This window comes from Pongo abelii, chromosome 3 (genome assembly GCF_028885655.2).
Source record: "Pongo abelii isolate AG06213 chromosome 3, NHGRI_mPonAbe1-v2.0_pri, whole genome shotgun sequence".
NCBI classification, from domain to species: Eukaryota; Metazoa; Chordata; class Mammalia; order Primates; family Hominidae; genus Pongo; species Pongo abelii.
Genome location: NC_071988.2, coordinates 141,145,313 through 141,163,664, shown reverse-complemented (window position 1 = coordinate 141,163,664; position 18,352 = coordinate 141,145,313). Strand labels below are relative to the sequence as shown.

General features: G+C 39.7%; 1 protein-coding gene across 6 annotated transcripts in view; it reads left to right on the top strand.

The window, feature by feature from the left end:
• The first annotated feature begins 12,071 nt into the window (after positions 1 to 12,071).
• Positions 12,072 to 18,352, top strand: part of PDE5A (phosphodiesterase 5A) — a 134,099-nt gene continuing 127,818 nt past the window's right edge. For 2 of the 6 annotated variants that reach the window (XM_063723621.1, XM_063723620.1), the window contains exon 1: positions 12,072 to 12,429. In XM_063723621.1, the coding sequence (XP_063579691.1) occupies positions 12,278 to 12,429 (152 nt within the window). In that variant the 5' untranslated portion in view covers positions 12,072 to 12,277. Of the gene's footprint in view, positions 12,430 to 12,908; positions 12,955 to 13,606; positions 13,801 to 18,352 lie in introns of those variants that run through there. The other 4 variants (XM_009240282.4, XM_009240284.4, XM_009240283.4 and 1 more) reach the window with 4 other exon arrangements.

Genomic DNA, 18,352 nt, shown 5'->3' with positions numbered 1-18,352 from the left:
TTTTTTTTCTTTTGGTAGAGACAGGCTCTCACCATGTTTCCCAAACTCCTGGCCTCAAGCCATCTTCCCACACCAGACTCCCCAAGTGCTGAGATTAGGTGTGAGCCACCGTATCCAGCCTAGGCTTGTACTGTAGAAAGATCACTCTTTCTGCAACATGGAGAACCCAAGGATTCATGGATTAAAGACACGTATTGGAAGTGGGATGGAGAGAAGGAGATAGTATTCAAAGTTATGATGTAAGGTCAACCTTATGGATTCTTTGACTGAAAAAGGAGAGTTACAAAAGAAATTAGTCACACCAAAAATGGAGAGCTAACTTGAGAGGATGGATTCAAGGTGACTTTTGAATGATGTGCTGGATTTGAACAGATGGAGAAAGGAGTTTGTTAAAAGGAGAGGGCTAGAAGTCCTTACATACAGTTACTCTCTGGCTAAGAATATTGAGCTCTAGCTATGTTCTGGGAACTGCAGTTGCTACTGTGAATTTATTGTATCACTACATAGTCACGACAAGCCTATGTGGGCTATTGTTATTCCTGTTACAGATAAGCAAACTGAAGCATTGAGCAACTGAGTAAATTGCCCATGATTGCACAGCTAGCAAATAGAAGGACAATATAAACTTCCAACCTAAAAATCAGTCCCATTACTTTATAACCATTTCTTATTTTATGAAAAATAAAAAAAAATATTTCTCACCAAACCATAGGTGGGGTGCCTTTTGGCTGTTTAAAATATTCAAAGAAACAAATTCATTCTCAGCATAAAATAAACAAATAAAAATATTGTCACTGCTGAAGAGATGCAAAAAGACTAATGCAGATCCTGAAAGCATTCCAAAGAGGAATTTCCCAAAATGTTTTCAGCAATGGCAATGCAACTTTTAAAAATATATGGTCTTCTAAGTAATTTTTTCAAATAAAAAAGACACTTGCATTGATAAATTTGAGATTTTTAAAACATTATCGAAATGTTTTTCAGATTTATTGGGAACTTTTGGCCATAATATGAAAGTGATTATGCAGGCCTTATTGTCATTCTAGAATAGTTTGTGTAACACTTCTAATTTTTCCACCATTTCAGTGATTTCACAGCCAGAGAACAATGCAAACAAATGAACTTGAAGGAATTAGGGCCTGTTCTGTGGATGTAGTTCCTTCTTTCTATTGATTTATTGACTACTCTTCTTGGAAGTACTATCATTTAAAGAAAACATTTTCTGTAAGCATGGCTGAAAATTGTATTTCCAGATTGGAATGGCTGCAAGTTATTCCCTTTTAATATGGTAAGTTCTCTAGAAGGAAAACATGAGAAAATTGAGTCGCTATGACTGTATCTATAAAGAATAAACTTTTGGCTTAATCCAGATCTCCACATAGCATTTTCTTTAGTTTTAAAGTGTAGTATTTTCAAAGCATGGATCAAACTTGAGGGAAATTTTTTGCACACCTTTTAATGTACTTAATTTGAGGGTCTTTCTTGATTTTTTAATTAATTGTATTGAATTATAAAATGTTAATTAAAAAAAAACCAATCAATTTAAAGTTTATCCAAAGGCGACTCCTGAAAGATAAACATTACTTCCAGTCATGAGGTTCTTTCTTTTTCTCTGGCATGATAATTCAATCACACTTTTCCTTACATATTTGGGAGGGGGCAGGCTCTATAATCATGTCTGTAAAGCCATTTGAGATTTTAAAAATGGGACTATTGAGCACCAACTATAAACTTCAATCGATATAAAGGAAAAGAAGTCCTTCTCTAAACTAGAAATTCAAGATCAGTACACCTGTTTCTCTATATTTTCTTTTGAAAACATACATCTTTGTTCTTCCAATTTTTAAAGTCTATTTTAAATGACCTACTTTTAAACTGGTTTTTAGTTAAGTGTGTCACACCTTGATGTAGTTGATTTTAAAATATTTCACTCCATGCTATTTCTTTCTAAACTAATTAATTTATTTTTAGTCATTCTGACTAATGTAAGATATTCTCTCCAGAGAATGAAATCTCTTTTTAAATAGAAAAGTGGATGGGAGGAATATAGATTTGTGTTGGCTACAAGTGTTTTGTATTACTTTGTTTTTCTGTGAGTGGCTAATATTATTTATCCATAAAACAACCTAATTCCTCTGTGTAACATACAATCCATATGCAGGTGAAAGGGCAGCAAGGCACTTCAAGAGCTCCTGAGGTTGAACTGCTTCTTAGACAGGACTTCAAAGCATTATCAACAGATGGTTGTCCACCCCATTTGTCCATGTCTCCAGGGAAAAATTCCACAGTTGTTTTTCATCATGGATCCATCTGTATTACATCTTTGTAGGGAAAGTGTGTTTAGTATCTGTCTAAAATCCCTCCTGTCTTAATGCAAGTTCATTTCCTCTATGTGTGACCTTCGTTGATATGGAGAGCAGCTGGTTACTATCTTCTGTGTGATGTCTTTTCCAGATGGATAAGCCCTTGTATATAAAACTGAATTCTTAGTTGCTACAAGAGACTTGGGTAGAAAAGCCCAGTTTTGATTTGGGAAAGGGAATGCTGTGTGCTCACCAGAACTGTTGCACTATAACAAAGTGTTATTATTCATAAGGTGTCCCTAAAATTGAGAATCAGAATTTGATTTAAATTCACACATTTAAAATATTAGGCTGCTGATATGGTTTGAATTTGTGTTCCCGCCCAAATCTCATGTCGAATTGTAATCCCCCGTGTTGGAGGAGGGGCCTGGTGGGAAGTGATTCGATCATGGGGGTGGCCTTTCCCCTTGCCATTCTTATGATAGTGAGTGAGTTCTCATAAGATCTTGTTGTTTAAAAGTGCATGGCACCTCCCCCTTCTCTCTCTTCCTCCTGTTCCAACCATGTAGGACATGCTAGCTTCGCCCACTCCTTTTGCCATGATTGTAAGTTTCCTGAGGTCTCCCCAGCCATGCTTCCTGTACAGCCTGCAGAACTGTGAGCCAATTAAACCTCTTTTCTTTATAAATTACCCAGCCTCAGGTAGTTCTCTGTAGCAATGTGAAAACAGACCTATACAGCTGCATTTAAAATATTAGGCTGATCTCTGCTGTGCAACAACTTGAAATATGAGCTCCAGCACTATCAACAGAAAACTGCTCTTTCATATGAGCCTATTGCTGTTAAATGTAAAGGGTTATCTTATTAAGTGTGATAAGACTCACTAAGACCACTAAAAGAAACAACCCTTTCTCAAAGATTAATTGCTGACATATTTATATACAATACTCAGAAGTACTGTCAAGGTACTCCAAGAGAGTAGACATCCACGTGTCTGTTTAAACTGACCCAACAAATATCTACCAATGTATGCTATGTCCCAGGCCCTTTGCCTTATCACACAGTGATATTCTACACAGACTCTTCAGATGGTCTCAGTGATTCCTACACTGGTGTGATCCCTTCTGCTTGTGTGAAGGCAAGACCTTGGCTTGCTTCCAAAAAATAGAATATGGCAAAGATGATTGGATAAATGTGATTATCTGTACATGATTGTGTGCATATATTACACATGATTATAGTCATGTGCTGTATAACAACATGTAGGTCAATGATGGACTGCATATACTTCAGTGGTCCCGTAAGATTATAATACCATACTTTTACTGTACCTTTTCTATGTTTAGCTACACAAATACTTACCATTGTGTTAAAATTGCCTACAGTATTCAGTACAGTAACATGCTGTACAGGTTTGTACCCTGGAAGCAATAGGCTATATCAGGGATCCCCAACTCCCCCAGTACTGGTCTGTGGCCTGTTAGGAACTGGGCCACACAGCAGGAGGTAAGTGGTAGGTGAGCAAGCAAAGCTTCATCTGTATTTATAGCCACTCCTCATTGCTCACATTACCAACCTGAGCTCTACCTCCTGTCAGATCAGTGAGGGCATTAGATTATCATAGGAATGCAAACCCTATTGTGAACTGCACATGCAAGGGATCTAGGTTGTGTGCTCTTTATGAGAATCTAATGCCTGATGATCTGTCACTGTCTCCCATCACCCCCACATGGGACCATCTAATTGCAGTAAAACAATCAGGGGTCCCACTGATTCTACATCATGATGAGTTGTATAATTATTTCATTATATATTATAAGGTAGTAATAATAGAAATAAAGTGCACAATAAATGTAATGTGCTTGAATCATCCCAAAACCATCCCCCCACCCCGGTCCATGGAAAAATTGTCTTCCACAAAACCAGTCCCTGATGCCAAAAACGTTAGAGGCTGCTGGGTTATAATATACAGTCTAGGTTTGTGTAAATACATTTAGTGATGTTTGCACAATTATAAAATTTCCTACCAATGCATTTCTCAGAACTTGTCCATGACTGTAGTGCCCATTTTGCTGAAGTCTTCCTCCCTTGCTGGCTTTGAGGAAGCTAGCTGCAATGTTGAGAAACTCCATGTGGCACGAAACTACAGGTGGTTTCCAGAAGCTGGGAACAGACTCTAGCCAACATCCTATGAAGGTCTCCAACCAGCACCCTGCAATAAAGAGAATCCCTCACTTCTGCGATTGCAAGGAACTGAATTCTGCCAGCAGTCTGAATGAGCTTGGAAGTGGATACTTCCTTCTGTTGAGCCTCAGTTAAGACTGAAGCTCTGGCTGACACCTTGATTGTGAGACCCCACCTAAGTCAAGCCTGGACTCCTGATTCACAGAAACTGGTAGATAATGAATGTATACTGCTTTACACCACTACGATTGTGGTAAGGTTAAACAGCAATAAATAACAATACACAGTTTCTCAGTCTCTCTTTTTCTTTCTTGTCCTTAAAATTTTTGAAGCATACAGGCCATTTATTTTATAGAAAGCCCCTCAGTATGAATGATGTTTCCTTATGATTAGATTCAGATTTTACATCTTGGGGATGAATAACACAGAAACAGAAATGATGTTGTGTCCTTCTCAGTACATTCTACTAAAAGGTATATAGTTTTGGTCTGTCCTAGTATTAAGTGATATTAAATCTATTACTTGGTTAGGGTGGTATCCACAAGATTTCCTCACTGTAAAGCTACTACTTTCCCATGGTAACTAATAAGTAACTTGTGAGGAGATGAGTGACTTGTAAACGTTAAGACTATGTAAATATCTCATTCATCATCAAACTCTCATCTATTATTTTTAGCATCTATTAATGATTTTCTAAACTATGTGATTCCTTTTATATGTATTAGTGGGCCTTTTACTCTAAGGAGCAATACACTCTCTCTTATTTACTTATCTATTTATTTATTTATATCAGTATAGAATCATAGTTTTTTATTTTAGTTGATAGTTTATAATTTGTTAACTGTTACACATTTTGATGCTCGGATTGTTCCAGACTTGTTCACCGAGAGTGGTTTTTCAAGACACATCATCTATCTTTCTGATATATTTCCATCATTCTTTAAGGCTTTCTTATTTTCTGGCAAAACAAGATTTTCCAGGCGTATCTTATACCTTCTCTGCCCCCAGACCTGGAATCTTTACTCCAAACACTCCTGGTTGCTTTTAGTGGAGACTGATATTTAGAAACCAAATTTGGGTATGAAGTCTACTCACTGCTACTGGAATGTTATTGCTTCTAGTACTTCCTGATGATAGACAGAATATACATAGACGCAAATTTGAAAAAATATATGCAAGACATTTACCGTAAAAACAACAATTTTAAAAACATGAATAAACAGATAGATATACTATGTCCATGGATTGTAGAACTCAATATTATTAAGACATCAATTATTAAGATGTCTTCTGCTTAGCTTCTCACAAGGCTGCGATTAAGGTACTGTCTGGGACTGTGGTCTCATCTGAGGCTTGACTGGAGAAATATCCACTTCTGAGTCACTCAGGTTGTTGGCAGAATTCAATTCCTTGTGGTTGACAAGACTGAGGACCTTCATTTTCTTCCTCGCTGGAACTCATCGTAGGCTATCAGCTGGAGGCCATCCACAGCTCTTACAAATTGCCTATATTTCTTTGTCAAGTGGATTTTCCCCACATGATGCATGTATTAAAATTTAAACTAAATTAAAAATTTTACCCTCCAATTTCATTTCAACACCACAATGTAACTTTTAGTCTTTCCCCTTTCCATATATGTTATCCTCTTCTCTAACAACCAGAAACCTGGATCTCACTATATTTGTTCACTTTTCTCAAGCCTAGAATATAAAGAAAGTAGTTTCAGAACTTTTAACTCATACCCCTACAAAAAGCAACCCTACTAACTAGTTTCAATATTTTTAATAGATTTTTGGGGTAAAAATTACATAGTGATTTCATTTATGCACAATTTGATAACTTTTGAAAAAAGGCACATACTCAACCCATATCATTTTTTAAGACACAGAACATTACTATCACCCAATAATGTTCCCTCATGCCTCTTTGCAGTCAACTTCTCTGCCAGAGGAAACCATTTTTCGAATTATTTTCATTGTAGATTAGCTTTATCTGTCCTAGAGCTTCATGTAAATGGAATCAATCATATATATTATTTTATGTATATAGTATAATGTTTATAATAGTCATCCACATTCTTAAATGTATCAATATTTCATTCCTTTCTATTGCTGAGTTATATTCTATTTAATCACTATGTTAAAATTTATCCATTCTCCTGATGAAATAATTGGAGATTTGGAACTTTTGGTTATTAAAGGTAAAGCCACTTTGAACATTTTTATATAATTTATCTTCAGATATAAGTTTTTGGGTAAATATATTTTGGGTAAATATCTATAAATGAAATTAATAGAGGAAAGGGCTTATTCTTAACTTCATAAGAAAAAGCAAAACCTTTTTCAAAAGTGGTTATACCATTTTAACTTCCTACCAGCAATGTATGAGACTTCTCACTGCTACATATCTAACACCAAACATCATTTGGCATTAGCAGTCTTTTTAATTTTGACCATTCTAGAGCGTGGAGGCAGATCTCACGGTGGTTTAATTTGCATTTCCCTGAAGACTTAGGTGTTGAGTATTTTTACATGTGCTTAGTGAACTTTCACATGTCTTACTTAATTAAGTGTCTCCTTAAGTCTTTTGCTAGTTTTTCACCTATTGAGACATTTATCTTTTTATTATTAAGCTGTGGAGTTCTTTATGTATTCTGGATACAAGTCCCTGTTAGATCAATGTTTTGCAAACACTGTCTTCTAGTTGGTGGATTTTCCTTTTCCTTACAGTGTCTTTCAAAGAGTAAAAGATTTTAATAAAATCTAGATGTTGTTGTTGTTTCTGTGCAGTTAATTGATTTCTGTGTCCTCCTAAGAAATCCCTGCTTCTCCCAAGTTGTAAAGATATTCTCCTACGTCGCCTCCTAGAAATCACATTTAGCTTTTAGATCTGTTTCATTCCTAATTAATGTTTATATATAATATAAAATATTGGTTGAGGATACTATTTTTCCATATAAAGATCCAGTTGTTAAAGCATTATTTATTGAAAAAAATTTACTTTTATTTAAATGAATAACTGGTACCTTTGTTGAAAATCAACTAGTTGTATAAATGGTATTTCTAAACTCTGTATTCTATTCTATGGTTCTGTTTGACTAACCTTATGCAAATGCCATACTGCCTTGATTATTATAGCTTTATAGTAAATCTTAAAGCTAGGTAGCATAAGTTCTCTAGTTTTATTCTTTTTCAAGATTGTTTTGCCATTCTGTATCTCTTGCATTTCCACAGAAAATTTGTTATCTGATTTTCGCTTTCCATGAAAATGTCTGCTGAAGTACAATTGGGATCATATTGCTCAGTTTGGAGAGAATAAACATCATAATAATATTGAGTCTGCCAATCAATGAATATATGTGTCCACTTATTTAGGTCTTTTTGCATTTCTCCCAGCAATGTTTTATAACTTTTAGTGTATATTTCTTACATATATTTTGGGAAATTTATCCCTAAGTATTTAATTTTTTTACACGATTATAAATCATATTGTTTTCAAATTGTTCACTGCTAGTTGTATTAGTTTGTTAGTGTTGCCGTAGCAAAGTACCACACACTGGGTGGCTTAAATAGCAGAAATTGATCTTGCCACTGTGCTGGGGACTAGAAGTCCCAGATCAAGGTGCCAGCAGGTTGGATTCCTTGAAGGTGTCTCTTCTTGGTTTGCAAATGGCCATTCTCTTGCTGCCTCTTCACACGGTTATCCCTCTATGGGAGAGTATCACTGGTGTCACTTTTTTGTGTGTGCAAATTCCCTCTTCTTACAGGGGCACCAGTCAGATTGGATTAGGGACCACTCTCATGACCTCATTTAACCTTGATTGCCTCTTTAAAGGCCCTATCTCCAAATACAATCACATTCTGTGGTACTCGGGGTTAGGGCTTCAACATATGAATCTGGGGAAACAAATCAGCCCATAAGACTAGTACACAGAGATACAACTGATTTTTGTATACTGACCATTTATGCTGCAACCTTGCTGAATCATCTCTTAATTCTTATAGTTGCTTTGTACATTCCTTTGGGTATTCTTCATAGATACTCATGTCTGCAAATGGAGAATGTTTACTTTTTCATTTTTATGCCTTATATTTCTTTTTTGTGTTTTTGCTTTGTTGCATTTGTTTTTGGTTATTTTTGTTTTTTCTATTTGTATGACCAAAATCTTTAGCAGTACAGATAGGTAACAGCCAAATAATGTAGAACCCTGTAAGCCACGTTACAGTTTGAGTTTTATTTTAGCACAGTCGGAATACATTGAAGGTCTTTAGTTAAGTTGTTGCTCATGAGCAACAAATAAGCAATGACATATATATATGTATATGCACATACATATCATTGATATTATATATATATGTCTTAGTCCATTTGCATTGCAATAACAATATACCACAGACTGGGTAATTTATAAAAATTAAATATATATATATACACACACACATATATATCATACATATACATACATATACACATACATACATCGTTGCTCATTTATTTGTTTTAAATAGCATTAACGGCATTTTTCAAGTTATATCCTGGGAGTGTTTATGATTTACTTATTCTTCAACTCATTCCATAACAAGATTTGAGGTGCTTGGAACAATTCATGCCAAGTGAAAACAAAATAATTGGGCAAATTGGGATAAAGAATAAAATGGAGTTGAAAAACAAGAGGCCCAGGTAATGTCAGTTCAAAATATGCTTACCTTTAACTACTTTAAATTTACAGGAGGTATAGTTACACATTTTGGCTGAATTTCCCAGAGACTAGAACTGTTTGAAACACTTCTGCTCCCCAGTCCCTTGTGATATGTTTCTCAGGTAATAGGCCTTCACAGTAACTCCCAAACTATCATATATACCACACAGACTTGAGATTCACTATCGAGAGAATCTATGAACTGTTTTTCTTTTTTTTTCTTTTTTGTTACAGAGCCGGGGGTCTCACACTGTCACTGAGGCTGAAGTGCAATGACACGATCATGGCTCACTGCAGCCTTGACCTCCTGGGCTCAATCCTCTTGCCTCAGCCTCTCGAATAACTAGGATTACAGGTGTGTTCCCCCATGCCTGGCTAATTTTTAAAAATTTTTTGTAGAGACGGGGTCATGCCATGTGGCCCAGGCTGGTTCAAGCTCCTGAGCTCAAGTGATCCTTCTACCTCTCCTTCCCAAAGTTCTGAGATTACAGGAATGAGCCACTGTGCCCAGCCTATGGATTGTTTTTCTTGAAGCAATTTTTCAGAAACCTTCCTGGTTTCTGATAATTTAACCCTTTCAGGTTAGGAGAGAAAAATGAACATTTTGATATTACCCACTGTCTTAGTCCATTTGTGTTGCTGTAATAAAATACCACAGACTGGGATATTTATAAACAATAGAAATTAATTTCTCTCAGTTCTGGAGGCTGGAAACTCCAAAATCAAAGTGCCAGCAGATTTGGCATCTGGTGAGGGCTGCTCTTTGCTTCCAAAATGGCAACTTGTTGCTGCATCCTCAGCAGGGGTCAGTGCTGTGTCTTCACATAGTGGAAAGAATAGAAGGGGCCAACTGTCTCCTTTGGGCCTTTTTTTAAAAGGCACTAATGCATTCACAAAGGCAGAGCCCTAATGGTCTAATCACCACTTAAAGGCACCTCCTCTTAATACTGTTGAATTAGGGATTAAGTTTCAACATGAATTTTGGATGGGGTACAAACATTGAAATGATTATATGTGTTTATTTAATCAAGTATCCAACAAAAGCAAATAATTCAAGTCCCAAATTCACTGCATCTTTAGTAGATAAGCAGAGTTTTAAATTACAAGTGATCTCCTATTAGGAGGAATGCATGGATTTCCACAAGAAAAAACAGTACTAAGGAGAAACTCTCCACATTAATGTGCCACTTTTCAGTCAACGACAGACGTGCATATATGAGTCCCATAAGATAATACTATATTTTTACTGTACCTTTTCTATGTTTAGATATGTTTAGACACACAAATATCATTGCATTACAATTGCCTACAGTATTCAGTACAGTAATATGCTGTATAGATTTGTGGTCTAGGAGCAATAGCCTAGGTGTGTAGTAGGCTGAGCCATCTATTTTGTGTTAGTACACTGTGATGTTCAGAGAAGGATGAAATTGCCTAAGGATGCATTTCTCAGAATGTATCCTGTTGTTCAGTGACGCATGACTGTATTCCATGAGCACTATAATCACTATCATAGTAACACATTAGGAGAGAATTCTCATTTCTAAATCCAATATAATTTATCACACATTAGTTCATACTCTACTGCTTTGATTGCTTTTCTTTGGTTGTGGCTACCTGCGTACAGCAGTAAAGTTTCAGAAAAACTGAAGTCGCAAAAGGTCAATTACCCAATGAAGGAAAGATAAACCATTGCATTGGGGGACTAGAACATACTTTTAGAAGTTCTCAGATTATCAATTTAATGATGTGTTTCTATGTAGTGAATAATTAGCCTTACATTCTTGCCAAGAGTATTTTGAAGGAAGTTTGTTAGAAGTATATCAGCTAACTCATTTTTTTTTTTGTATATCACTGCTAATGGTGTCATTCACACATTGTGCAACCCATAATTCCAGATTTAATTCTACCAAAAAATATAGGTCATTGCAAAATGCCATATTAAAACTGCCAATGCATGACGGGAAGATGGGAATGCAGACAAAGCAAAGGATGACACCAACTCCTTTTTTAAAGAAGCAAGATAGGGATTGGACAAAAAGGCTGAGCCATTTTTAATGGATACTTTTGAGGGAGTGTTAATTCCAATTTAATTAAAATGATGCATTAATTTAAAATTGGGCTAACTGGTTGCCCTCGACTGCACCTGGGTTACGCCAGTGCTCTCGGATTAACCTAATTGTACAGAGGTGCCCTTGTTTTCTACCTTCATGCACAGAGCATTGGAAATTATTTGTTTGCCTTTTCTTTTCCAAGAAAATCTTTTTCCAGTTATGCAAAAGGGAAGTTTGAGGCAATGGTTAAAGGCACTTAAGTTATAATTATTGCTGTTATCATTAACATTAAGCACGGGTATGACTTTGTTGCAAGTTACCCACCTACACCTGCAAATCTGTCTTGTTAGCACACGCCCCAGCTCTCTCCACCCGCGGTGGTCTGTGGCTGGAGCGCTTTAAGTCACTGAGCGGGCCGGGCTCCGAAGGAGGTCGGTCCCGCTCCTCCCAGACCCAAGCGTAGGGGTAGGGAAAAGCTAGGCGGGAAGGTCATTGCACTCCCAGGCCCCAGGAAAAGGGCCCAGGGTCTCACCATCTCTTACTTTCGGGCAAAACTTCCCACATCGCGACCTTCCCTCTCTGGGGCACTCTGAGAACACACCCAGTCACCTAGGGCGCTCCCCAGAAGCCGGCTCGGCACACAGCGCACCCCAGCGGCCGCGTGGCCTCTTTCCAGACGCGGCCACTTGGCTTCCGGAGAGTTCTCCGGGAGCCGCCGCCGCCGCCTCCTGGGAACCAGGGGACTCAAGAGCCTGCAAGAGCCGAACACTGCCGGACCCCGGCGGGGGGGGGGGGGGGGGGGGGCGCGGCAGCTGCGCCTGGCCCCGCCCACCACACCTGGGCGCCCGGAGAACCGCGCGGGGCGGGGCGGGGCAGGAGGCTGGCCTGGCGCTCCGGCCGCTTTGCCGAAAGCCGGCCCGACTGGAGCAGGACGAAAGGGGAGGGTCTCGAGGCCGAGTCCTGTTCTTCTGAGGCAGGGACCCCAGCTGGGGTGGAAAAGCAGTACCAGAGAGCCTCCGAGGCGCGCGGTGTCAACCATGGAGCGGGCCGGCCCCAGCTTCGGGCGGCAGCTACTGCAGCAGCAGCCCCAGCAGCAGAAGCAGCAGCAGAGGGATCAGGACTCGGTCGAAGCATGGCTGGACGATCACTGGGACTTTACCTTCTCATACTTTGTTAGAAAAGCCACCAGGTAAGAAGAGGACCCACGGAAGACTCGGGGCTGATTTCTCTACCCTGTTGAATTGTGCCCTTCGTTCACCCCTTTTCCCAGGCCCTTTGCTTTTGGAGTAGGTCCTCGGTCCTGTTACGAGGTAGAAACCTCAACTCTAAGCGAGCACAGTCGAAAAACTCAAGCGTCGGATTTGATACAACTTGCTCACAAAGTTCAAATACAAAAATGTACTTGCCGACCTCCCACCCTCACCCCCGCCCCTCTTGGTATTCCCCGGGAACATGATTATTTTCATACATCCGTGCTCACGGGCCTTCCCCTAGCCCCTCTCTAGCCCTCTGGTTCCCCAAAATCCAGTCAGCAAAACCCAAACAGTTTCTGAGTCCCTTCCCTGCAGCTCCGGAAGCACCATTTCCAAGTCGGTCTTGATGGCTCCGCTCCTCCCCCGTCCCCCCTCGCCCTGGCCCTGGCTGGGCGGGGAAGCTGGGGTTAGGGACGAGACCACGGGGAAGCCCAAAGGCAACATGACGGAACCTTCCCAAAGTGAGTGCGGTCGCCTTTTCCCCCCTTCCAGTCCCCTGCTTGTCCCGCGCGCCTCCTTTCACTCGCTTTTCCGCCGAAGGCTGCGCGGCCAAAAGTAGAGCTCTGCAGAGGGGTTTGCGGCGAGCACACAAAGGGCGCAGGGGAGGCGCCGCCCGGAGCGGACCCCAAGGGGCAGCGGAGACCCCAGAGGCCAGCTCTTTCTGGTCCAGAGCCAGGCGCCGGGGGCGGCCCTTGCGGAGGGCGTGGAGGAGGGAGCCTGTCCTTTTGGAGGCGGCTGCGCAGCGGGCAGTCGGGGTGCTCGTGGGAAACGCTCGCGGGAGAGTTGGGGAGGAATTGAGACTGGGAGCGGAGGAACTAGAAGAGTGCAGCAGAGAGTGCTTGCCGGGCGGGTGCGCCGAAGCCTGAGGAGTTGATGCATAGTCGGCGTGCGCGGACTCCAGGACGCGCCCGTTTGCAGAAAGAGTCCGTGCCCCGCTGCCGCCTGCTTTGGGCAGCGGCCGTCGGGCAGCGGGTGCTGGCCGTCTTGGCCGGGAGTGTGACACACGCCCGGCGGTGATGGTCGAGGAGCCCGCCCGGGTTCGACGCCCGGGTCCCACCCGCCGGCGCGCGGCCGCGGCTCTGCCGGTAGCTCCCCGCCAGGGGGCGGCGCAGCGCGGGGCGAGCGGGAGGCGACGGGCGGCGGCGCGGAGGCCGGGGCCGTGAGGGAGCTGGCTCTGAGTCGCCGACCTCACCTCACCTCACCTGCGCACGTTGTTGCCCCTACGGAGCCTCCTGGAGTCCAGGATCGGCGGAGTTCGAAAACGAACTTGCCACGTTTGCTATGTTGCCCTTCGGAGACAAAACAAGGTACTTCCTTCAGCATCCCCCTATCTCCCTTCCCACTTTTTCCGGGGGCGCGGCAGGTCTCGGTTGCTGGGTGGTGGCGCCCCGGTGGCACCAGTGGGACGATGTATCATTGAAAATTGACTGTATAACTTTTGTTGTTGTTGTTATTCTTTGCTCTCTTGCAGATGTATTAATGAGGGTCTTAAATTGGGCCCTTTTTAATCTTGTTTTTGTTTTGTTTTGTTTTGTTTTTTTCCTAAGGAACATCCAGAGTTGGTGTCAATTTAGTCATTTTCAGGGTTTTTTGACAGAGTGGAAGGCTCCGGGATTAATCTTTTCTCTTTAATAACCCAGCGCTTCTTTTAAAATCGTCTTCTCCCGCTTTCACCTTCTTCCTTCAAAATCCTGAATCTTGAGCGCCCAAAGGATAGCCCTGAAAGGGCACTTTTTTTGCGAGTTTAGCGTGAGACATTAAGGCCATGGAGGTCTAGAATGATCGGTTGCTGTGGACCAACAGTTTTCAGGGGTCACCTGCTCCTCTGAGGCCATCTGCACCCACTTTCCTTTCACTCTTCGCATTCCCAGCCTTCTGCTCTCCTTGAATTACAGCGCATAGAATGATCAGGAGGCCAGAGAACCAGGCCGATTTTTAAAAGTGTGTATTGGACCTGTTCTTTAGACAGATTATAAACAGTTTAAAGAAAAAAAGTTATTGTTTAATAAATCGGCATAAATGTCCTTTCTTCGTTCCCTATTTTTTTTAAAGATGTAAACTAGGGATGGCTTGTTGGTCGTTTTTGACTAGTCATAGATAAGAACACTACATATTCAGAACCTACCAACACTTTGAAAGTGTAGCAACATTTTATTGGAAAATAAATGGAAAGAGCTGAGTTACATTTCTTTTCCCATTTCTTTTTCTCCCAAGCAGCATAGGATCAAAATCCTAGTTCTCAAATTTACCATGCTCACTGTAAAATTTAGATCATCTGAGGCTCTAAAAAAACTTTAAAAAAATTTTCGGTTAGGGTTTTTACATTACAGTTGATGTTGGCAACAGGCTGAACACTTTCTGTGATACATATATATGTGTGTATACATATTCTTAAGAGGTTATGTTGAGTGTAAGTTGGAAAATGAAAGTGTAAAATATTTAATAATGCAGGTCCTCAATTTTAAGAGTTATAATAAAGTGCTGAGAGTTGTCAGAGTAAAGAATATAACCTAAGAATTTGTGTGTAGCCAGAGGTCTTTCATGAAACAGTATTCCAATTTGGTTTTATATTTGGTAGCATTAACAGGAGACTTAAAATGTGAATAAGAGGATGGACATTTGTTGATTATAAAAATGCAAACCACTAACCCCAGTGTGGTTCACATTATTGTAGTAAAAACTTATTGCATACGTTTTAACTTTACAGCTAAGGATTTTTAAAAAAAAAAAAATAGGAGCTCACATTGCTTTGCTTTTCCCCTCTTTTTACACTTTGTAAGTGTAAAATGAATATTGTATGTGATTCAGGAAACCCATGAAACAAAATAGTTCTGTAGATGCATGCAGCATGTTTTAAGATTTAAAATATATTTATATTCACCCAGATTGTCCGTCTGCACCAGTAATCAGGCTTGCTGATAAAAACAATTTCTGCATTATTTAATTGTTGTCATTCGACATTCATGCATGATTTTCCATCCTTTTCTCAGACTAAATGAACTACACTCAATGGTAGTTATTGAACATCAAGGTTCTGGCATTCCTAAATTCTCAAACACCTGTGAATTTGGATTGATCTTGAAAGCATTTATGCCATTATATTACATTGTTTACTATCACTGTCTTCAAGTAGAGAGCTACGCATCTTATTAAAAGCTATAGGTTGGGTCCCGCACGGTGGCTCATGCCTGTAATCCCAGCACTTTGGGAGGCTGAGGCGGGCAGATTACGAGGTCAGGAGTTCGAGACCAGCCTGACTGACCAACATGGTGAAACCCCGTCTCCGGCTCTACTAAAAATACAAAAATTAGCCAAGCATGGCACGCACCTGTAATCCCTGCTACTAAGGAGAATCGCTTGAACCCGGGAGGCAGAGGTTGCAGTGAGCCAAGATCACGCCACTACACTCCAGCCTGGGCAACAGAGTGAGACTCCATCTCAAAAAAAAAAAAAAAAAAAAAAAGCTATAGCTTGGAGCTTTTTAGTTATCACAACCTGTTTATGTCCATTTGAAGGTGTCAATTGAACGATTCGGAACATAGTCTGTTGGCATAAAAATTAATTTGAGGCCAATAAATCACATCTGGAAAACTCCCAGGTCACTACTGTAGACAATTTGCAGTCCTAAAGGCCTCAGCACTGTGTTAATTGAGGGCTTTAATGCGTATGCCTTTACAACTGAAGCTTTCCTGGTGCTAATGCTGCTTAACAGCTGTTGTTATTCTTGACAGCATATTAGAATAAAGTTAGCTTTCATTAATTACTAATCAGCTCTGTGATTGTGGGTGATGTTTTAGGTCATTTAATATTGTCAGGATGACATGATTGACTTTATTGCTTTGTTTTGTACAGGCAAAAGCTTGAGAATATTTGGCATATACTGGAAATAAGAGATATTAAGTGAGGGCAAGTTTTTATGACAGCTTGGATCAAAGTCCAGAAACAGAAGTTTTACACTCCCATATAGCTTTCTATGATAGACTTTATTTGATACTGCAAAGCTGTGCTGAATTAATTGAGGTTCCTGGTCCTGTGTTTGGAATTCTGTCTTTCATTTTTTTTCCTTGTAATTCTTCTCTCACTTCTAAAAGCTGTAGCATTTTTATTGCACAGTATTTACAATACAATCAGATTTTGTATATAAATATTGCTATGTATTTTTTTAAATTATTGTTTCTATAATTATATAGGAATATAAACTTTCCACAATTTTCAAACAAATGAATTGGTAAGCATATTTTGTGAGGCAGTTGTTAGTGTTGATGATAATAAAACCCTCTGGGCACTGATCCAGTCTAACTTTGATATTGTTTATAGTATTTTTATAATGGTAATTCTGGTGCAATAATGGCCTTTTTTTCTTATGTTGTTCATAACCAGGGTCCATATAACCAGCTCTAAGCTGCTTTTTAGTGTCCTTGAAGAACTGTTCTGGATTGCATTCTTCCTGCCTGGAGAAATCGATAGGAGCCCCTGAAATGATGTTTCTCATTGCTCTTCTATCTCTAGTGTTTTCAGAGTTTCAAATTCAGACCCATGTTAGAGCCTAAACTACATGATTCCTAAAAATGCGGTAGAATTAATGCAGTGGCAATTAGTGTAGATGGATATCTTTAAATAAATCGATTTGCTTAGTATAACACAAACTTAAATAGGCTTGTGGTATCATTCAGTAGCTTTTTTTCAGCCTATCGTCTGATGATCTGTAGAAATTGTCAACATTTTCACACGTTTATGTCCTCAGCACCTCAAGATGAGGAAATTTTTAGTATTTTGATTATGCTATGCAACAAAATTTCCTTTTTAAATTATTCTGCTTAAATAAATGATTTGACTCTGGTCTCAAGTATCATTTCTTTTGAAATATTTGGAATTCTGTTCAGGTTGTGTAGGTAAAGCTTGTAGCTTCACCCTTATCTAATTATAGAGAGTGTGTCCTACTTTGAGGCACCCCTTCCTCTAGATTTGAAAATACAAATTAACTTAGAAGTTAAACCTATAATTGCTGTGTCAAGCTATATTTGTTCTTTGTTTCCACAGCCAATTGTGGAATAAAAACCTCTTCCTAGGATAAAACACCTTTAGTAAGGACTGTAGGACAATTAAATAAATCAATGAGTTGATTGATAGTGAAGGGTTGAAAAATGACTAATTTGTGAATTTAGGATGCAGACTAGTTACTGATTTTGCAGGACTTCCTATGAAATTAGTTTAGCTGCATAGATGTAGATTCAGTTGGCCACTATTACAGCTGGTGAATGTGGCTTGGAAATATCTGTTATACCAGGTTCTCAGGGAAAAGTGCCTGTGAGCCACATACCTAGGAATAAAAATTGAAGAAAGTCTTTCCGTATGAGTCATTCATTTGATATTTAGCTCTGTAATCTTATTTACTGACTTGATATTCTCATTTTAAATTACTTTTTTTTTTTTTTTTTTTGCAATGAAGTGCTTAATTCATTTTCTCTGAGTGGTAGGAATTTATATTTGTTGCCAACCAAATATTTAAGGTAGGTAAAGCAAACTGAGTGTTAAGTTTATAAGAATCATTTTGATAAAAATTCTAAAAATGTTTTAAAGCTTTTTTTCTTTCTTTTTTTTTTTTTTGAGATGGAGCCTTGCTCTGTTACCCAGGCTGGAGTGCAGTGGCGCAATCTCGGCTCATTGCAAGCTGAGTTCATGCCATTCTCCTGCCTCAGACTCCCCAGTAGCTGGGACCACAGGCGCCCACCACCACACCCAGCTAATTTTTTATATTTTTAGTAGAGACGGGGTTTCACCGTGTTAGCCAGGATGGTCTCGATCTCCTGACCTTGTGATCCACCCGCCTCGGCCTCCCAAAGTACTGGGATTACAGAC